This window comes from Nicotiana attenuata, chromosome 12, assembly GCF_001879085.1.
Source record: "Nicotiana attenuata strain UT chromosome 12, NIATTr2, whole genome shotgun sequence".
Classification (NCBI taxonomy): Eukaryota; Viridiplantae; Streptophyta; class Magnoliopsida; order Solanales; family Solanaceae; genus Nicotiana; species Nicotiana attenuata.
In genome coordinates, this window is record NC_032000.1 from 8,651,914 (window position 1) to 8,675,237 (window position 23,324).

The 23,324-nt window shown below is 40.4% G+C and overlaps 1 protein-coding gene across 1 annotated transcript; it reads right to left on the reverse strand.

The window, feature by feature from the left end:
* LOC109235863 lies at positions 148-12,329 on the reverse strand. The gene is made up of 5 exons (XM_019402111.1): positions 11,517-12,329; positions 1,452-1,945; positions 995-1,231; positions 372-828; positions 148-222 (listed from the first exon to the last, which is right to left on the reverse strand). Exons 1-5 carry the CDS (start codon positions 12,327-12,329, stop codon positions 148-150), a joined length of 2,076 nt encoding a protein of 691 aa, XP_019257656.1.

Genomic DNA, 23,324 nt, shown 5'->3' on the forward strand with positions numbered 1-23,324 from the left:
GTGAATGTCCACCTTGGACATCCAACATTTCTACATACAACTCTCCTCCAGCTTACTTTGTTGAAGTTTCCTCTCAAGTTGTGGTATATTTGTTTGATTGAACACTTGCTCATCCTCCTAATGTCTTCAAAAGTAAAGCCTGCTTCTTCAAATGTCTTCTTTGCTTTCATAATCTTGCTCATCATCCATGATGTTTGTTTCAGTTGTACTTCCCATATGCTCCTATCTCAGATGTAATAGATGTGTACCCATTGAATCCAAAGCTTATTCTTCTCTTTGCATAAGTTCCAGAATTGTTTACATATAGCAGCCTTATTCCACAATGTTATACTGATAATATTGAATCCTCCTGCTGACTTTGGCATACATACCTTCTCCCATGCAAGCAAAGCCTTCCTAGATATATTACCCTCACCTGTCCACAAGAAACTTCTGCAAATTGCCTCAATTAACTTAGTGATCTTCTTTGGAAGCACAAATATTTGTGCCCAGAATGTTTGAATGGAGAAGAGGACATTTTTAATCAACTGAACCCTTCCAGCATATGATAGAAATTTAGCTGTCCATGAGGTTATTCTACCAGCAATGTTGTCAATTAGAGGCTGACATTGGGCTATTGATATTCTCTTAGAACTTAAGGGAACTCCCAAGTATCTGACTGGCAGCTCACCTCTTTGGATTCCCAGAAACTCTAGTATATCTTCCTGCATATCTTGAGGTACTCCTCCAAAGTAGATAGAACTCTTCTGCTTATTGATCTCCAATCCTGAAGCTTTAGAGAATTCCATAAAGCAGTTGTACAGCATCTTAATAGATCCTATATCACCCCTGCAAAAAAAGAAGAAGGTCATCTGCAAAACCAAGCTGCACAATTTGCAGCTTCTCACATTTGGGATGATAATTAAAGTCAGGAGTCTGATTCAGTGTCTTGAGTTTCCTTGTCAGGTATTCCATTGTAATCACAAATAGATAGGGGGATAATGGGTCCCCTTGCCTCAGTCTTTTCCTGGCTTCAAATGGCTGAGTAAGTGATCCATTGATTAGAATAGAGTAATTAACACTTTGCATACAGCACATGATCCATTTCACAAATTGTTCTGGGAAAGCCATTGCATTCATCACCTGTTCCATAAATCCCCATTCAATCGAATCATAAGCTTTTTGCATATCCAGTTTCATCATGCACCTTGGTGACACCCCTCTCCTTCCATATCCTTTAACTAGTTCATGGCTGAGGATAATGTTATCTGTTTATCACTCTACCAGGAACAAAAGTTGATTGAGACTTATCAATTAATACATCCATCACCTTTTGTAGTCTCTTGGTAAGTATTTTAGAGATCACTTTATACAAAGTAGTGCAACAGGAAATTGGTTTGAACTCTTTAATGGTGGCAGGATTCCTTACTTTAGGTATCAAAGTAATTGTTGAGCAATTGATGGGCTTGTACATTTGAGATGTTTCAAAAAACTCTAAGACAGCCTTGGTCACATCCTCTCCTATGACTTCCCATGATTTTTTGAAGAACACTGCATTAAAACCATCATATCCAGGTGCTTTTAGGTCACTGATGTCCTTCAATGCTAACCACACTTCCTCCTTTGTCACTGGCTGAATAAGATGTAATTGTTGTTCCCTGCTAAGTATTTCTCCCATCTTCATGACATTTGGATTAATAGCAGGTATAGAGTCTGCTCTAGAACCCAACAGCTTCTTGTAAAACCCCATTATTTCTGCCTCTATGTCCACTTCTAGCCATAGTTGGACCCCCATTTCATTAGATAGAGTTTGGATTCCATTCAAGTTGCTCCTTTTCTTCATGTGGGCAAAGAAATATGCAGAATTGGAATCTCGCAACTTCAGCCATTGTACTCTAGATCTTTGCTTGTATATGCTTTCTTCAATCAGTGACCATTTTTCCAATTGTCCTTTAAGGGCTTTCTCCTTTTCAATTAGATCAGGTTGTTGTAATCTGTTACTTGTCTCGTGAGACCTAGTAACCTAGGCTCTGATACCAACTTGTCACGACCCAATTTCCAACCCGATCGTGATGGCGTCTCTCGTGAAGACAAGGCCAGCCAACTAACCCAAATCGTCTCTTTAACAATTATTAAGCATAAATGAATAGATAAATACAGCTTAACGACAATACTAGCCAGCATTTACAACCCAATACAACCCGACCGGGGTGTCACAAGTCACGAGCATCTAGAGAAGTCTAAATACAACTACAGGGCCACTAATATACGGAATAAAATTTAGAACCAAAGGAAGTAATCCGGTGCCGCGAATGCTGGCGGTCACTCTGCTCAGCTACGATAGCAATACCTTCAACCAGCTCAAAACCCACTACCGGGTGAACAATACCTGCATCTGCACGCGAGGTTCAGGGAGTAAAGTGAGTACTCCAACCCAGTGAGCAATAAAAATGAATAACGGCTGAGAATATAAAATCCCACACAGGCACATATAATGCTATCTCAAACAGTAAAATCAAGTAAACAGTAGGAACCAGTGAAACATAGCAAGAAATCCTCTTTGAAAACAATTAATAAAACAAATATGCTCAAGTATGGTCAGTCGTTGTTACCTGACAGGTCAGCCATTGTTACCTGACCCAACGCGTGCTTCAGTGCCATTGTTACCACTTGTCAGCCATTGTTACCTGACTGGTCAGCCATTGTTACCTGACCCAACGCGTGTTTCAGTGCCATTGTTACCACTGGTCAGCCATTGTTACCTGACTGGTCAGTCATTGTTACCTGACCAAAACACGTGTGGCAGTGTCATTGTTACCACTGTCCAATTCTAAATGGGTACCCGCGCTCACTGTGGGTGTGCAGACTCCGGAGGGGCCCCTACAGCCCAAGCGCTATCAACAAGGCCTGAAAGCCTGAACAGTATCAATACGAGGCCTGAAAGCCTCCTCACCTCACTCATCATGCCCTCACATCCCTATTTTAAACTCTCTTAAGTTCAAGCCCTAAACCACCATTTTTGACCTTTGATTCCTTGATTATTCAGTATAAATCCATGTTTATACACAATAATAACATAATCTAAGCCTAAGAATCCATACCTGATGATAGCCCTCGAAACCCTCTTCAAAAATCACCCAAAATATCCTTAGTCCGAAGTCCAAAATGTTGTTCTTTCAAAAATTCGCGAAGATGATTATTTTCACTTAACTGCCAGGCATTTCGCTTCTGCGGATCCAGTACCGCTTTTGCGGCTTCCGCTTATGCGGTCAACGTCCGCTTTTGCGGACCTTTCACTTAAGGCAACCTTCCGCTTCTGCGGTCCCCAATCGCATCTGCGGGACCGCTTAAGCGATCCAATGCTCCGCTTCTGCGGAACCTGACCAGGGTTCCAAATTCCGCTCCTGCGAGGTCTAGCTCGCTTCTGCGAGGCCGCCTATGCGGTCCTCCTTCCGCTCCTGCGGAATCTGGCAAGGGCCAAGACTTCCGCTTCTGCACATCTTCCAATCGCTTCAGCGAGACCGCACCTGCGGTCCCATAACCGCAGGTGCGAAACCAACAGATACCAGCAAGGTTGAACCTGCAATTAACTCCAAAAACCTTCCGTTTAACCACCCGAATTCACCCCGAGGCCCCCGGGACCTCAACCAAAAACGCCATCACATCCTAATACCTTATTCAAACTTGTTCCAATCCTCAAACACTTCAAACAACGCTAAAACCATCAAATCACAGCGGATTCAAGCCTAAGTTTCTTAAAAACTTCCGAATTACGCATTCGATCAAAAACCCGACCGAAACACCTCCGAATGACCTGAAATTTTGCACACACATCACAAATCACATATCGAAGCTAAAGCAACTCTCGGAATTCCATTCCGACCCTCGGATCAAAATCTCACCTATCAACCGGAATTCGCCAAAATACTAACTTCGCCAATTCAAGCCTAATTCTACACCGGACCTCCAAAATCAAATCCGATCGCACTCCTAAGTCACAAATCATCCCCCGAAGCTAATCGAAACACCGGAAATCACATCCGAGCCCTCTAAGTCAATAGTCAACATTCGGTTGACTTTTCCAACTTAAGCTTTCCTTAAAGAGACTAAGTGTCTCATTTCTTATCAAAACCAATTCAAATCAACTCTAACACACGACATACCGATAACGAAACATGAAAAAGCATGAAATGGGGGGAAACGGAGCAATAACACATGAGACGACGGGTCGGGTCGTCACATCCTCCCCAACTTAAACAAACGCTTGTCCTCGAGCGTACCTAGAGTTGTCCTAGAAGCCAACCAATAGCTGAATGACCTTACCAAGCATATACCCGGGGTGATCCCTCGTCACCCTATCTCGCATAGGTCCGATAACACAATATAGCTGAAATTTCACAGTCCATCTAAACCATAAACCGTAGAACCACATTGCACTTCCCGAAATCATACACAAGGTCAGGACCTCGCGTCTATATTCAGAATAAACCCGAACCAGCTGTAATAACCCATACCTGCAACCTCGGGTGAGACCATCCGATATACCACATAATCCAAACACTCGAAACGATAGCCTCTATTCACAGCAGTTGCCCACAATAACCAAATACCGATAGAAAACCTCTTATTAGCTAAAGTCTTATTTCAACACTTTCATATACTGCCAGCGATAACTGAAACATGCTATAAATCGTAACCATTTCTCATATCAACCATCCATGAAGCCGCTTCCCCTTTGACTAATACCACAACAGATTTCTGGGCTGAACCTCGATATTATCCTTCTAACAAGCTGAAATCAAATCTGTCCGTATTCATTAATGACTCCAACAATCACCTCGAATCCAACACACCACTCTGGTGACATGACACCTCGATGCAGGCCTAAGCCACAACTTGCATAATACACGTACCAATGAGGAACGGTCTGAACATACCCAAATCAGGACAAATGACTCAAACAAAAGAGTTGTATCTCAAGCTCATCAACACCATTACAACACAAGGCTGAGACCCCGTCTCACATCATAGAAATCGAGTACCTGAATCTACCCCAAAAGGTCATATCTCCACGTAGCCTCGCTACAATGCGCGATCCTGTCCAAACACTGCTACACATGAAACACCTCAAGTCACTATGCTCGAAATAGACCGCCACGCACAATTGATGTCTGGAGCCCAAGCAATTCATTACACCCACGGTGAAACAGATAACATACGACACGCAACCCGATAGGTCATAGCCAACGCTCCATTTACCGAGCAACACTCAATTACTCTTCCCGCTCGACTTTCTCTATGAATCCTCAATAGAACCGCACCACATGTGCCCATATCCAACAAATCATGACGCCTCATGACACCGAAAAGCAACCCATATCTCTCATCAGATCACTAACAAGCTCAATAACGATCGAATCAACCTATCCCTCAACAGCACACATCGGGGCCAACCAAGCCAACTCAAGCTAGACACGTATCCACAACAGCTTACCAACGAACTTATTACCAAGAAAGCCTGAAGCTGCTCCTTCCACTACTATAATTCCTGCCGGAGCCTTACGATACGGTGCCCGGCACCAAATCAATACCGAATCCCCAATCTCGCCCGGCGACATGCCCGGCCACAAGAAACGCATCCGACAAAGTCACTCAATAATGAAACTGAATCAATGGTAGAAACCTCTGCACTGACATCCATCACGAAGGCCCTATTAAGAAAAGCAATCCTTCTCAGCCGTCCGCTGCATCTTTTGAAATATATACCACTCTGCAAGACATAATCCGATGCACCTCGCCAATCAACCCGTGGCATTTCCGGCATAGCCCTTGGCACAATAGTCTAGAATAAGCCAACACTAAGACAACCAGTCTACAATCCAATATCATATCCAAAATCTGGCATACCAAGCAAAGAAAGATCCACTCGGACCTCTAATTCCCAATAACCGCTAGACGGTGCCGATACACACGATTTGCAACAACTGCATAGCCTGAACACGAGAACTCCTAGTCTCCAACTCCATATAGCACACAAATCACTATACCTGATCCCAAATTGCGCCGTACGAATACATATCACACCTCAAGTGCCCAATCATCCCACGAATGGTATTCTACAGTTTCCTTGTGCCATCAAACAAACTCAGATATCAATAGTCGATCTCAAATGCCGCAACACTACAGAAGTATTATCAGTTTACATCACATTGCCCTTTTTACTGGAACATATACCCCCGTCGAATCACTATGGTTGGCAATACCATTTTTCTTAATCATTTGAAGATCGATTCTTTAATCACCTGTAGCTGCCCGTGCTGCTAAGAATTTAATGACTTCCCATCATGAACTGAACCGAAACCTCGAACACGCAAATCTCAATTCTCTACAACATACCGCGTATACCATAACACACTAGGATAACATGAGAACTCCATCTCCCTTTTTTCCTAACCACAAACATCTATGTATTCCTCTAGTCAAGAACTCTCCATCAATCCCATCTATCATTACACATTCCATGCTTCGCATGCCCATAGGCAATTTATACGTCTCTAAACCACGGTAAAACTTATCAAGAACTCTCCCCCAATTCCATTGCACAAGCTAAACTGCCGGGACTGAATCCTTCTACCCGAACCAAGCTAAGCAAGCTGTCAGAACTCAAGAGCCTTGCTGCACAATACCTGTAAAAGCCCATTACCTCGAACACATACGAAGAATTAATCACATCCTTACCATACCGATTCGGTCTACTATCAAGCTATTCCATCTATCTAATTTCCTTTTTTGATTCATCATCCACTTGATATTTCTCCCTCGCTGTAGCATCACAATGCCTCAATCTAAGCTTACCACACGAGACTCGAACATAAGACCACACTGTCTAAGACCCATAGGCCACTGAATACTCTCTCCATTGTTTCCTAAAAATACCACATTCCAGAATACTTCACTCTGAGAACTTTCTGCGAATCTAAATTCGCTTCCTTTACTTTCCAGGTATCGACATATAGGATCCCATGATCAACATAAAAGTACCACAAGTCTTGACATTTTCTATTGAAAACACTGTCTTTAGTCACATACACCACCTTAAAACACCTGAGTGCTACATGTAGATTCTTGAACACATTAAAACCCTTCTCGAGAGTCATTCTCTTTTATTCATCTGCAAATTACCTGATTTAACGAACAGAACCACTCGTGCTTTATTGACACTCCGATACCGTAAAATGAGACCCTCATCCCAATACATCCAAGCAACTTCCTGCTCTATGCACCGAGCATTCTTTACCAACAACAACTCTAGACATTCCGTGATTCTCATACCCTATGGAACACAATATAACCTTTGTCAAAATTTTGATTCACTCGTGCCATCCTCGGCTCAATTTCTGCAACCTGAACTGATCCGCCAGCATACCTCAAAACGGAACCGACATAGCACATAACCGTGCAATCAGCTAATCAACAGCAACCTCCCCAACTTGGCTCGAAGCCATATATCAGGACACACTCAACAACTCATAATACTTTTACTCTAATGATGCCACAGTGCCATAGTGAGATTAAACTCAAATCATGCACAAGTTCGTGATATCACAGATCATCTAGCACTGGAATCCTCTGCAACCTCGCATTCATCCCCACATCAGTTGAGTCCACTCTCTTAAGCGACCCAAATTCTCAGATTTCAACTTATACCCTTCAATTACACATGAGATCTACTAACATACACATAAGGATCGTACCACTCAAGAACACTCCACAGGAGATAACCCACCTGCTTCGCCTCAATTTAATACTCCAGCATACCTTCCACCATCATACACGATACACAGTCAATTTAGTCTTCCTGAGTCTGAATTCTTACCGCCACATGTAATGCACTTCACTCTTCAACTAGGAGATACGAAAATATTCTTCACGCGCCCATGTTCGGGATACACATCAACTCACAATAGGAAACGAATCACTTAACAGTTCATCTATTGACCAGCAGACTTTTTGTCACTACTAAGTCATATAATTACATCTCGCAGTACTAACATACTCATCACATGAATACCAAACCGCCATTCCGGCTAATAGGGGCAATACTGAACATATAAGTTCAAAATACTTGCTCACACAATCAGCACCTCGGTGCTCAAGCCATAGGCAAGGATCCGGCCTCAAGTCCTCCAGACTGGCCCAACATACTCACGAAGATTACATCTCGCCCCTCGATCGGGGAATCACAAACCATCAAGGCACATATAATACTGAGCGCTCACGTGCGCATACAGACGTGTGGAAGGAATTTCAAGAGTTATATCTCAAGCTGAATCAAGTATGCACGATAAGAATTCCAAGAATGGGAAGTTTTCCTAAAGGTTCTGCAGCCTCTCGAGGATAAATACAGACGTCTCCGTACCGATCCGCGAGACTCTACTATACCTGCCCATGACTCGTGAGACCTAGTAACCTAGGCTCTGATACCAACTTGTCACGACCCAATTTCCAACCCGGTCGTGATGGCGCCTCTCGTGAAGACAAGGCCAGCCAACTAACCCAAATCGTCTCTTTAACAATTATTAAGCATAAATGAATAGATGAATACAGCTTAACGACAATACTAGCCAGCATTTACAACCCAACACAACCCGACCGGGGTGTCACAAGTCACGAGCATCTAGAGAAGTCTAAATACAACTACAGGGCCAATAATATACGGAATAAAATTTAGAACCAAAGGAAGTAATCCGGTGCCGCGAATGCTGGCGGTCACTCTGCTCAGCTACGATAGCAATACCTTCAACCAGCTCAAAACCCACTACCGGGTGAACAATACCTACATCTGCACGCGAGGTTCAGGGAGTAAAGTGAGTACTCCAACCCAGTGAGCAATAAAAATGAATAACGGCTGAGAATATAAAATCCCACACAGGCACATATAATGCTATCTCAAACAGTAAAATCAAGTAAACAGTAGGAACCAGTGAAACATAGCAAGAAATCCTCTTTGAAAATAATTAATAAAACAAATATGCTCAAGTATGGTCAGTCGTTGTTACCTGACAGGTCAGCCATTGTTACCTGACCCAACGCGTGCTTCAGTGCCATTGTTACCACTTGTCAGCCATTGTTACCTGACTGGTCAGCCATTGTTACCTGACCCAACGCGTGTTTCAGTGCCATTGTTACCACTGGTCAGCCATTGTTACCTGACCAAAACACGTGTGGCAGTGTCATTGTTACCACTGTCCAATTCTAAATGGGTACTCGCGCTCACTGTGGGTGTGCAGACTCCGGAGGGGCTCCTACAGCCCAAGTGCTATCAACAAGGCCTGAAAGCCTGAACATTATCAATACGAGGCCTGAAAGCCTCCTCACCTCACTCATCATGCCCTCACATAAGGCCCTCGGCCTCAATCAGTCCAGAAATAGTCAACAGCCCCTCGGGCAACAGTAAAGCAATAATACTCAGCTCAAACAATAGTTCAAATATCAGTTTAAAACTCCAAGTTTGAGTAAATATGGCTGAGTTCAAGAAAACAGTGTAAATCACATGGACTGAGTTCAAATAATATTTCAAACAGTGAGGAAAACAGTGATGATAGTTCATAAAGAGTTCAAACAGTCGGCAATAAGCCCCAAATATGGCAATAAGCCCAAATCATAGTGAAAACAACAAGTCATTGCTAATACGCGGTAAAATATCATCCGGACTGGACCAAGTCACAGTCCCCAATAGTAAATGACCCCGCGCTCGTCATGGAACGCGTGTCTCATCTCAACATAGCACCAAGTTGTGCAAATCCGGGGTTTCAAAACCCGTCACGGCGTACATTCAAAATCATACTCACCTCGAACCGGTGAAATCTCTAGCTCGCTACTTGCCTTTTAACCCCTCAAACCGACCTCACGCGACGTTGAAACTCTAACCAAAACACAAGGATACGTCACAATAGGCTAATGGAATCATAACCCAATCGAAAAGACTCGAAAAATCATAAAAAATCACGAAGTTCGGCAAAAACCCCGAGACCCCGGTCCACTTCTCGAAAAATTACGGAATTCACATCAACGGATTCCTCGTCTCGCCACGAGTCCGTACATAACAAATTTACCAAAATCGGAGTCCAATTGACCCCTCAAATCCCTATTTAAACTCTTTTAAGTTCAAGCCCTAAACCACCATTTTTGACCTTTGATTCCTTGATTATTCAGTCTAAATCCATGTTTATACACAATAATAACATAATCTAAGCCCAAGAATCCATACCTGATGATAGCCCTCGAAACCCTCTTCAAAAATCGCCCAAAATCTCCTTAGTCCGAAGTCCAAAATGTTGTTCTTTCAAAAATTCGCGAAGATGATTAATTTCACTTAACTGCCAGGCATTTCGCTTCTGCGGATCCAGTACTGCTTTTGCGGCTTCCGCTTATGCGGTCAACGTCCGCTTTTGCGGACCTTTCACTTAAGGCAACCTTCCGCTTCTGCGGTCCCCAATCGCATCTGCGGGACCGCTTAAGCGATCCAATGCTCCGCTTCTGCGGAACCTGACCAGGGTTCCAAATTCTGCTCCTGCGAGGTCTAGCTCGCTTCTGCGAGGCCGCCTATGCGGTCCTCCTTCCGCTCCTGCGGAATCTGGCAAGGGCCAAGACTTCCGCTTCTGCACATCTTCCAATCGCTTCAGCGAGACCGCACCTGCGGTCCCATAACCGCAGGTGCAAAACCAACAGATGCCAGCAAGGTTGAACCTGCAATTAACTCCAAAAACCTTCCGTTTAACCACCCGAATTCACCCCGAGGCCCCCGGGACCTCAACCAAAAATGCCAACACATCCTAACACCTTATTCAAACTTGTTCCAATCCTCAAACATTTCAAACAACGCTAAAACCATCAAATCACATCGGATTCAAGCCTAAGTTTCTTAAAAACTTCCGAATTACGCATTCGATCAAAAACCCGACCGAAACACCTCCGAACGACCTGAAATTTTGCACACACATCACAAATCACATATCAAAGCTACAGCAACTCTCGAAATTCCATTCCGACCCTCGGATCAAAATCTCACCTATCAACCGGAATTCGCCAAAATACTAACTTCGCCAATTCAAGCCTAATTCTACACTGGACCTCCAAAATCAAATCCGATCGCACTCCTAAGTCACAAATCATCCCTCAAAGCTAACCGAAATACCGGAAATCACATCTGAGCCCTCTAACTCAATAGTCAACATTCGGTTGACTTTTCCAACTTAAGCTTTCCTTAAAGAGACTAAGTGTCTCATTTCTTATCAAAACCAATCCAAATCAACTCTAACACACCACATACCGATAACGAAACATGAAGAAGCATGAAATGGGGGAAACGGAGCAATAACACATGAGACGACGGGTCGGGTCGTCACATTACTCATCTCCTCTTGGACTTCTAGTAGCTCCTCCCTTGCCTTTTTTATTATATTCTCAACACCTTGGTAATGTTGAGTGTTTATCCCTTTCATGATCTCCTTAACCTTTTTGAGTTTGTTCCACACCTGTTGCATCATTCCTTGAGTTCCTTCCTCACTCCATACTTGTTCAACAGACTGTATAAAGTGAGGGTGATCTGCTATACAATTGAAAAAACGAAATGGCATGTTCTTCTTCCTTTGTATATGTGTTATCATCAGCTTGAGTGGTGAATGGTCGTACATAGATTGTTCTAACACCTGTATTCTCAAGCTTGGCATTGTTAACATCCAGCTAGCATTAACCAACCCTCTATCAATCCTGCTATATGTATGGTTGTTGGTCCATGTATATCCTCTTCCCACAGTTTGAAGCTCATTCATACCAGTATCCTGCAGGAACTCCTTGAAATCTTTTATCTCCATGTCTTGTACTGTTGATCCATATTGTCTATCCTGTTCATGTAACACAGCATTGTAGTCTCCCATTGCTAGCCAAGGCCCCTGCTGTGTACTATGTATCAACCTCAATTTGCTCCATAAATGCAGCCTGTCTTTGATGGTGTGTAGTCCACAGATAGCTGTAAAACCAATTGTGAATAGTTTAGAGACTGTGCTGATTTGCCCATGTATTAAGTGTTCATCTATTTCAAAGGGGTTGAACGCATAGATCCTAGGATCCCAGATCACCCAAATTCTGCTCTTGTTGTTACTACTAAAATGTGATACCCAATTCCACCCAGGTGCAATCCTCCCCATTATTTCTCCTATTTTCTGATCCTTTATTCTATGCTCTATTAAAGCTATTACTGCTTTTTTATTCTCCTTTATGAACTCCTTTATCTCATTCTGCTTATATGCTTTATTCATTCCCCTAACATTCCATGTGATCACACTCATACTGGTATGAATGGAGTGTCTTGATTCCATACCTGCATCCCCCCACTCCTCATCTGCATACTACTTGTGCCAGGTTCACTATTTATTGTATCATTTTCCAAAGACTGAAAGCCATTATTCCCAATCAGACCATGGTCCTCATTTTGTTTAGCTTTGGCTGCCCTTGCTGCTGACTTCCCTAGTACTGTCACCCACCCATCTTCCTTACCTTGATTCTCATTTCCTTTTACTTGTTCTGACATTTGGGTAATTAGCTTCTTTCCATGCTGTTCAGCCTCCTGTTTAGTATCCTTTGCTCCATCTCTATCAGTTCTAAGCCAAACTTGTTTGACTTTATTTGTCTTCCTCTGATAAGGCATTCTCTGTTGCTGTGGGCCTTTGATCTCAGTACAATCATGTCCAATCTTCAGGCATTTGGCACAATAAATGGGCTCCCAGTCATATGTGATCTCCTGTTGAATAAACCTACCTTTTGGGTCCTGTAGCTTCACAGATCTTGGCAGAGGTTTTGTAACATCCATTTCTATTAGCATCCTTGCATACGAAATTCTAGCAGTCCCAGTTGTACACTCATCAGCATAAACAGGATTTCCCAAAGCACTACCTAATTTACTTAGTGCCTTTCATACTTCAACAATTAAGGGGTAGGTTTGGGAATCTGACCCATAGGGGAATGGTTTTAAGTATTTCATCATGTAAATTGAAGTCATCAGTCCATGCCTTCATGATTATTGGCCGGTTGTTCACAGTGTGAGGCCCAGAGTACAGAACTTGATCTCTTTCTTCCCCATTGCTAAACCTTATCACAAAATAATCATCATTGTGATAGTAAATCTGTGGTTTAGCTGTATATTTACCTACTGAGCTCAGGAATCTTTCCATTGCTCCAATAGTAGGTGAATCTCCGATCACATACATCACAATCGCGGAACTCCATTTCTCATTTTCCTGTTATACATCTTCTAAATCAAGTTGTACAATCTTCTCCCCATTTTGGATAATTGGAGCAATAAATTGCAGATTCATACCTTTCCTTGCTAGTTTGCTGCCCCCTACCACATTTGCCCACGTTTGAGTCTTGTTGCCATCCAATTTCTCCCCAATCTTCCCACTATCTACAGTACCTGAGCTGCATGGTATTGTTCCATTGTTAATCAGCTTCTGCCCGTGAGATTGAACTTTTCCGTTTTCAGATCCGCCACCTACAGCTTGTATAGCTACAGGCGTGACTTCTGCTTCCTTCGACTTGCCTTTATTCCGAGTTAGGTTTGCTTCCGCCGTGCTCAGCTCACTCTGCATGATCCTCGGCGTGGAATTTCCAGATGGTTCTTCAATCCTTATCCCTTTTGGGGATACAAACAATTCCAAAACAGCATTCCTAGTTTCAGTTGTTCGCTGGTCACTGATTTGAGTCTTCGTTTGATTCTTATTAGATCTGCCTCTCCCTCCCATGGCTTCCAAGCGCACGTTAGCTAGGCCACGTTAACGTGCGCCGAGAGAGAATGTTAGAGAGAGAATGTTTATCGTGTGCACAATAGTATACTTATTAAATGAAAACATTGTATACCCTGTTGGTATAGCTATATACTATACTGGTATCATATGTTAGTTGGAACTTTTTTTGGTTGTATTAGCTACATTTAATTGGTACACTATTTGATTTTTCTTTAGTAATAGTACAATAGTCAGTATCTTGAATTTTAACTTTCCGCATGTGTATTATGTAATCGTTTTGATTTTTTCTTTATGCGTTTGGTTTATATAATAGTATTATAGTACAGTATCTTGAAATATATTATTATATTACTATATGGTATACTATTTTTTTTATTTTTCTCTTTATGCATGTGTATTATGTAATAGTAGCAGTATAGTTGCCTGGCATTAATTAGTAGAATTGTATACCTTATTGGTATCGTATGGTAGTTGGAATATTTTTTGGTTATTTTAGCTGCATTTTTAAGTGAAATCTATTCTGAAATGATTTATATGATCATGTTTTGCTGTGTTGGATTTTCTTGTACCTATGGATAGGGGTGGGCGTTCGGTTCGGTTTGATGAAATTCGGTTCGGTTATTCGGTTTTCGGTTTTGTAAATATAGTAACCGAAACCGAACTGAAATAAGTTCGGTTTAGTTCGGTTTTGGAATTTCGGTTCGGTTTATTTTGGGTCGGTTTTCGGTTTGAACATTATCATATTGGGCTGGGCTTGTTCTAGGTAAAAATTGGACTAGTTTGTTGGTTTTTTCCAAAATTTTAGGCTTTTTGAATGTGATAAGTCATAAATCTATTCTTTTATTTACATAGTCATAAACTATATATACTATATAGGCTAAGCCCATATATAAACTACTACACTAGGCCCAATTTTACATTAGTATATTAGGCAATGATTGGAATTCATTGCAAGATTTTGATTGGAATCTCATTCCTATTTGAATTCATTGCAAGTCCAATGAAGTGATGAACCACAAAACCAGTGGTAACCAAAGACTAAAGAGGCAAAGACCACAAAACACCAAAACAGTCAACTGAACGTTACAACTTACAACCAATTAATCAAATTGGTACCAAATATCAATTAACCTCAAATTGGTACCAAACACCAATTAACATTAATGAAGCTGAGTTCACTGCTTTTAAGTGAATTCATACCAAATACCAATTCCAGTGTCCCCAAACAGTTTACAGTTCCACCATACAGAACATAGTATTTTAGTCCAACACTACTAGTAGTTACAATGGACCCGTTCCAGATGAAGCTTAGTTGCCGCCGATAGAGAGACTGAGAGCGAGAGCCGAGAGGGAGAAGACTGAGAGCGAGACTGCGACTGCGAGAGGGAGAAGTCAGAAGAGTAGAAGACCTAAGGTATTTTGGATTAATTAAGAATGGGTTAAGGGCTTAAGGGCAAAGGCTGCCGATTTTGGATATAATTTTGGGCAATTGGGTTTGGGGTTTGGGCCTTAGCCTAATAACTAATTAACTATAGTCTATATATTGTTTAAATAGTACATGTACAAATATTTCGGTTTTTCGGTTAACCGAAATAAAAATATCAATAACCAACAACCGAACCGAAAAACTGAATTTTGAATTTTTAAAAAAAAAAACAACCAAAAAAATCGAATAACCGAAACCGAAATAAAAAAAAATTCGGTTCGGTCGGTTTTTTCGGTTCAAACTGAAATATGCCCACCCCTACCTATGGACATAGATTTTGTGTATTATGTGATAGTTTTTTTTAGTTATATGCAGTTGTTAGAACGACCCCGTACAACTATATACTCTATTAGTATAGCTATATACTATATTGGTATCATATGCTAGTTGAATCATTTTTTTTTTTATTGTATTAGCTGCATTTAATTGGTACACTTTATTTTCTTTTAATAATAGTAATACAGTACAATATCTTGAAATAATTTATTATATTAATATGTGGTACCTCTATTTTTTTATTTTTCTCTTTATGCATGTGTGTTATGTAATAGTAGTATTGTCATATAGTAGCCGGAAATTAACCAGTAAAATTGTATACCATGTTGGTATAGTTATATGCCATATTGGTATCATATGTAGTTTGAACTTTTTTTTTGGTTGTTTTAGCTGCATTTTTAAGTGAATTATATTCTGATATTATTTATATGAACATAATTTGCAGTGTTGGAATTTTTTTTGTGCCGACGGACATAGATTATGTGTATTATGTAATAATTTTTATAGTTATAGGCAATTGTTGGAACGACCTCATACAACTATATACCCTGTTAGTATACGGAATAAGCAAGTTGCTTTGCGAATATTTAGCTTACAATTGTAATTTTCTCATACTTTTATTGCATCTTTTAATGTTTTGGTACAGTAGTATAGTCGTAGATAGTTGTAGCAATATTCTAGAGCAATCATATGCTCTGTTGGTATACATGTATACCATATTGGTATCATATGGTACTACAAGTCTTTTTTGCTACTTATACTTTTATTTCATTTTCCAATATTTTATTATAATTTCTATTCTAACTAGTATATATGGAGATTTGGTGGCCGTAGATTATGTTTTCTTGCTCCAACTGGTTGTGTTACTGCTAATGGTAGATTGTGTACTGATATTTGTAGGGAGAAGATCAAGGTTTGCACGACAATCACATGTTGATTCTTAGAATCTGATTATGTAATTTATGGTGCTCAGAAGCAATCAATGTGATGTTCAGTGAATTAGATCAAGTGACAACTGATATTATTTCAGTTTAAGAATTGAATCAAAAAAAATGAGAAAAAAGGTAAAAGGCATATTATACTAGTTATATTTAAAAAAAAGATGAACAAATATTTACTATATCAGTTATTTTTCTTATTGTATAAAAACAAGAATAATAAAAAATAGTGAAAATAGTAAATGAAATTAGATTATGATGAGAAAACGAATATAAAAAAAGAAGTTAAATAAAATTAGAAAAGGAATAAGAAATAAAGAAAATAAAAGAAAAAAGGAGTTAAATGGAATTAGAAAAGGAACAAGGAATAAATAAATAAAAAAATAAAGTAAAAAGGAGTCAAAAATTAAGTGTGAAATAAGTTATGTTAAAAATAACAACAACACGAATTGGTAAAAAATAAATGAATAGAAAAAGAGAAAAAAGAAAAAAAAATAAGAAGAAAAGGAAAAAAAATGAAAAAAGAAAGAAAGAAAGGAAAAAAGAAAAGAAGCATAGAAATAAAAAAGAATTGGAGAAAAAATAGAAAATTTCCCACAAAAACTACTATGGGTAGGAAATATAATTAGTTTGATGGGTAGAAAAACAAATAGATAAATAAGAGTAAATAGTTTTGTTTCTGTGGGTAACTGTGTCACTTCCCCAAAACATTAAGATCATAGGGCCAAATGATTTCTCAATAGGCAATGAAATATATTGATGATAAATGGGGCAGGCATTATTGGATTATACAGTAACTGAAAAATCGACAAAATTGATTGAACCGCTACCAAGTTTCATTATCAAATTTTAATAATAGCCGACACAAATTGCCAAATCCAAAAATAATAGTAGTTGACTACTTTGTATGGTGGGTTTTTTGAGAAATATATATTTTTGGTCGCTCCGAAAAATAATAGTCGACTGAACCAAGAAAACCAAAAGATTATCTAAAGGAATTGTTATTCAAATAGCCGTCCAGATTTAATGTTTACTTTTTCTAGCCAATATACATAGTTATACATATATTATACATGAATTATATATACATTATACATCTGCCTTCTATTTTTAGTTTAAGAGATTAGGTAGGCGGTTATTTGGTTAATTCTTCTCTAAAGCCTTTAAATGCAGGCCCATTCAGTGATTGTCAAGGGCAAGCACATAGATGAAAGAGCCTTCTGGGTTGTGGCCGACCCAACATTTAGGCCCAATGTAATTCACAGAAGCCCATTATTGTGCATAAGCCATAAGGCCCTTAGAATTGCAATTCATTATGATCTCTATGAAAGAAATTCAAAGAGACTTGTCATTAATTGAAATTACAATTTTATTCAACATGCAATATAATTATGAAAAACTGAAAATCATTCAATAATTTGTGACGAAGGTTTTTGCTTTACATAATAGTATAGATAATATATAATTTTATTATCAAGGATTAATTTTTTAAAGATTTGATGGAAGTTGTTCAAATGAGCGAACAAATTAAATCAAATTTATTTATATATCTCATTATTAATACATTTACCTATCTTGTTGGTTCTGATTTATCTTTTTCGCGCGCATTCATTCCATTTGTTATTCATGTTTATTACATTCTTAATTTTCAAATTTAACTCGACTTTTTGAAACAACTATTTTTATTGGATCATGAAAAGAAATATTTGAAGAACAATTATAGAATAATAGAAAACAAAGTAAAATAAGAGAAATTTAGAGAGAGATAATTAATAAACTCTTCTTGATGATCTTCCAAATGGTAAGGCAACCTTCCTATTTACAGGAAGAAAAATATTTGGTCACCAAGTAACTAGTTAGTTCCTAACTAAATTAGTCCTATAGTAATTAGGTTGCCTTCTAGTTACATTGCTCTCCAACCAAAACTTGCTCTTCAAATATAATATAATACTCCTCCTTGAATGTTCATTAATAGAAAATGTGTCTCGTTAAAACCTTACTAGAAAAAATTCAGTGAGAAAAATCCTAGGGAAGGAAAAAGAGTACACACTTCTTATAATACGCGTTGAGAGTTGCCTCATTAAAAATCTTACCAGGAAAACCCAATTGGGACAAAACCTTGGCTAAAGGAAAAAGAATACAACACATATTTTACTCCCCCTAATGAAAAAGTTACTTAATGTCTCGGAGACGACGCATTCCAATCTTGTATATCAGTTTCTCAAATATTGAGGTTGGCAATGCCTTTGAACAGACCCGCCAAATTATCACTTGAACGAATTTGTTGAACATCTATTTCACAATTCTTTTGAAGATCGTGAGTGAAAAAGAATTTTGGTGAAATGTGTTTTGTTCTATCTCCTTTAATATATCCTCCCTTTAATTGAGCTATGCATGCATCATTGTCTTTATACAATATCGTTGGAATGTCCCTTCCCAATGAAAGATCACATGTTAACTGGATGTGTTGACTTATCGATCTCAACCAAACGCATTCTCGACTTGCTTCATGAATGGCTATTATCTCTGCATGATTCGAAGAAATACCAACCATAGTTTATTTTGTTGAACGCCATGATATGACAGTACATCCACATGTGAATAAATAGCCTGTTTGAGATCGACCTTTATTTGGATCAGGTAAATATCATGCATCTGCACAACCTATTAGTTGTGACTTTAATTCATTTCAATAAAATAATCTCATATCAATGGTGCCTTTGATATATCTGAATATATGTTTAATACCATTGCAGTGTCTTTATGTTGGGGAAAACTAAATGTTGCTAACAAGCTTACAGAGAAAAGCTATATCTGGTCGAGAATTATTAGCAAGATACATTTGTGACGACCCAAAGGGTCATCACCGGATTTCTCTCTTTTTCCGTGCTTCCGAGGCCTTGAAAACCTCACCTTTAGTTGCCTCGATTTGCGTGCGCAGTCCGGGCGCGTAGCCGGAAACATTATATGTTAAATTCTGTGAAAAATTTAAATGTGGCTTTAAAATGATTAAAGTTGACTTCGGTCAACATTTTTGGTAAACGGACCCGGACCCATGAATTGACGGTCCCGGAGGGTCCGTAGAAAAATATGGGACTCGGGAATGTGCCCGGAGTCGAAATCCAAGGTCTAGAACCCGAGGAAAAGAATTTTTCTGTGAAATTGTTTTTCTAGAATTATTAAGGAAAATGGAAATAAAAATTGATTAAAAGACTATGGTATCGGGCTCGTATTTTGGTTCCGACGCTCGGAACAAGTCTTAAATATGTGTTAAGCGCTTTCTGTAAGGTTTGGTCGAAATCAGACGTCATTTGACGTGTTTCGGACCTAAATATCTAAAGTTTGAAGTTTATGGACTTAGAATGAAAAAAAAAATGATGATTTTGAGGTTTGATTCCTCGTTTATGATGTTATTTTGGTGATTTGATCGCACGGTTAAGTTCGTAGGATGTTGTTGAGTTAGTGTGTGTGACTGGTTAGGAGCCCCGAGGGCTCGGGAGTATTTTCGGAGATGTTCGGGGTGTTTTTAAACTTAGAATGATAGCAGATTTTTCTGCAATTTTTGCTCAGATAATTGCTTCTTCGCATTCGCATCACTCAGCTCACGTTCGCGTACCAGTGGGCTTTCCCTTCTTCGCGTTCGCGAACAAGTCCCCGTGTTCGCGTAGCCTTGGTTTCCCCTTCACCGCGTTCGCGAGCCCCATCTCGCGTTCGCGTACAAACAAATCCCGGACCCAGCCCTATCCTTCTATGCGTTCGCGTCTAGCATCTCGCGTTCGCGGTGCTTTGACTCATCTACCCTTCGCGAACGCGGCCCCCTTCCCGCGAACGCGAAGGGCATTTTTGCCCAGTGATTTTTAGAGCTCAAAAACAGACCAGTGACGGGATTATTCCCAAATTTCACACGAGCTCTTCTTCTCCACAGCCCCTGGGTGACTTTTAGAGCGATTCTTCACCAAAGCTTCTTGGGTAAGTATTTTCTAACTCGTTTCTTCATTTTCTATCATCATTTATCAAATTCCTAGACCTAAATCATGTAACTTAAGGTGTAAATTGGGGGGAAAGGGTAGAATTAGGGCTTTTCAATTTTCTTTGATTTAGACCTCGTTTTGGGGTCGAATTTGAAAATAAATTGTATATTCGGGCTCGTGGGAGAATGGGTGACATGGAATTGGTTCGAACCTCGGGTTTTGACCAAGCGGGCCCGGGGTCGATTTTCGGAATTTTGGGTAGAAAGCTTAGAAATTCATATTTAGGCATTGGGTTTAGTTTGGTTAGCTATTATTAATATTGTAAAGTCATTATTTCATAGATTTGACTGAGTTGGAGCCGAATTCGAGGGGTAAAGCTATATTAGAGGCTTGAGTTGATTTTGGAGCATTTGAGGTAAGTGTTTGATCTAACTTTGGCTTGAGCGAATAGGATTAGAGTTTTGTTTGCTAATTGCTAAATGTTGAGTACGGCGTATAGGCATGGTGACGAGTATCTATACACTGGTATCTAGCATGACCGTGGGTCCTTGTATGTATTTATCCTGATATTGTTATGACTCTTCCATGTTAATTGATGAATTCTATGCAATGTGAAGAGTATGAGGACTAATTATGAATTGTAAATTCTTTGGAGCTTTGGCTCAAACGATAAAAAGACTATTGAGTAAGAAATGAAAGAAATTGAAAGTGATATGATTAATCCCTTGCCGGGATGGTTTGAGTACATTGATTATCTCCCTTGCCGGGATGTGAAAGTATTGTTGTTGCTCCCTTGCCGGGATTTAGCTGTCAATTGTGTAATTCCCTTGCCAGGACATTTCTTATAATTTGTTTATCCCCTAGCCCCGTTTGGTTGTGATTACTGTTTGGGTGAGGAAGAGTGATAATGCACGAAGGGTCATTCTGTTCCATGCTTTGATTATATTTGCACGAAGGGTCATTCCGTGCCATGTTTTGATTATATTTGCACGAAGGGTCATTCCGTGCCATGCTTTGATTATATTTGCACGAAGGGTCATTCCGTGCCATGTTTTGATTATATTTGCACGAAGGGTCATTCCGTGCCATGTTTTGATTATATTTGCACGAAGGGTCATTCCGTGCCATGATTTGAGAGTATGAGAGGGAAAGCACGAAGGCTGATGCCGTGCACTTTACCTGATTACTTTTGGTGAGGATGAGAGTAAAAGCACGAAGGTTGATGCCGTGCAACTATTGACTTTCCTGCTCTCATTAATTATTGTTATTGCCCTGTTGCTTACTTAAATTGTTGATTTTATATCCGGACTGTATTTCCCCCATATATATATATATATATATATATATTGAACTGCACAGGTTGGTTTGGTAGTCCTGTCTAGCCTCGTCACTACTTCGCCGGGGTTAGGCCAGGCATTTACCAGCACATGGGGTCGGTTGTGCTGATGCTACACTTTTGTGCTATTTTGCTCAGATCACGATACCGGAGCAGCTTTTGGACCACAGCAGTAGGATATTGATCGGGAGCTGACTTCAGTCCAGGGACTTACGAGGTAGCCTAGCTGGCGTTTGCAGGCCGGAGTCCCTTTCTATGTTTTCAGTTTGTTTTTATTGTACCGAGACAGACACTTATGTATTTCTATTCAGACTTATTTGTAGCACTCTTTAGTAGTTCGTGAGATAGCGACAACGGTCTTGGGTAGAGAAATGTTAAACTTCCGCATTTTGGGTTTTTCAGTTATCTGTGTTTTAAAGACTTCCGCTTTAATTTAAATAACTCGTTATATTTATATTGATCTTGTTGGGATGTTATCAGAAAATGTTTAAATACTTGGCTTGCCTAGCTCCGATAGTAGGCGCCATCACGATCCCCGATGGTGGAAAATCCGGGTCGTGACAAGTTGGTATCAGAGCTCTAGGTTACATAGGTCTCGCTACTCACGGACAAACTTGGTAGAGTCTGAGAGATCGGTACGGAGACGTTTGTATTTATCCCGCAGAGGCTACGGAGTTAGGAAAAGTTTCATTTTTGTTCTTTCCTGTCGTGCGATTCTGTTTCTCAAATACTGATTGTCTTTCTACTCCGTGCTTTCGCAGATGGCAAGAACACGTGCTTCCTCTTCTACCGCGCAGCAACCCGAGCCCCCAGCAGCAGCTCTTGCGAGGGGTAGAGGCCGAGGCCGTGCCAGAGGTCGAGGCAGGGGCAGAGCTCAGCCCCGGGCAGCAGTCCCAGAGGTGGAGCCTCATATTGACTACGATGAGGAGGTTCGATCCCCAGCAGCTCCGGTGGGCCCAGCTCAGGTCCCAGGAGGGGTCATGGTCACCCCAAATCTTCAGGACGCTTTGGTCAGATTGGCAGGCTTTATGGAGAGCGTCACTAGAGCGGGTTTGCTTCCAGTAGCACCAGCCACTTCTCAGGCGGGAGGAGGAGTTCAGACTCCTGTTACACGTACTCCGGAGCAGGTAGCTCCCCAGGCTCATGTCCCAGTGGTTCAGCCAGCTGTGACAGCCCAGCCAGGTATTGCAGCCCAGGCCGGAGATGGAGCGGCTATGTCTTCGGATGCTTTGTGGAGACTTGATCGGTTCTCCAAGCTATTCACCACCACATTCAGCGGTACTTCTTCAGAGGATCCACAGGACTTCTTATTTAGCTGCCATGAGATCCTTCGGACTATGGGTGTTGTGGAGACCAATGGGGTCGACTTTGCCACTTTTCGACTAGCAGGATCCGCCAAGACTTGGTGGAGGGACTATTACTTATCCAGACCAGCAGGGTCGCCATCATTGACTTGGGACCAGTTTGCAGAGTTATTTTTGGAGAAGTTTCTCCCAGTCACTCAGCGGGAGTGATGTTCTAAACGTCAATACC

What these genes read in the sequence shown, in the direction of transcription:
- LOC109235863 (XM_019402111.1), bottom strand. Translation starts at nt 12,329, where the DNA reads ATGAGTGTGATCACATGGAATGTTAGGGGAATGAATAAAGCATATAAG. An exon ending in TTTTTTGAAACATCTCAAAT is followed by an intron (nt 1,232 to 1,451) that starts GTACAAGCCCAT and finishes CATTATCCTCAG; the next exon opens with CCATGAACTAGTTAAAGGAT. An exon ending in CTTTGCTTGCATGGGAGAAG is followed by an intron (nt 223 to 371) that starts GTATGTATGCCA and finishes CATCTGAGATAG; the next exon opens with GAGCATATGGGAAGTACAAC.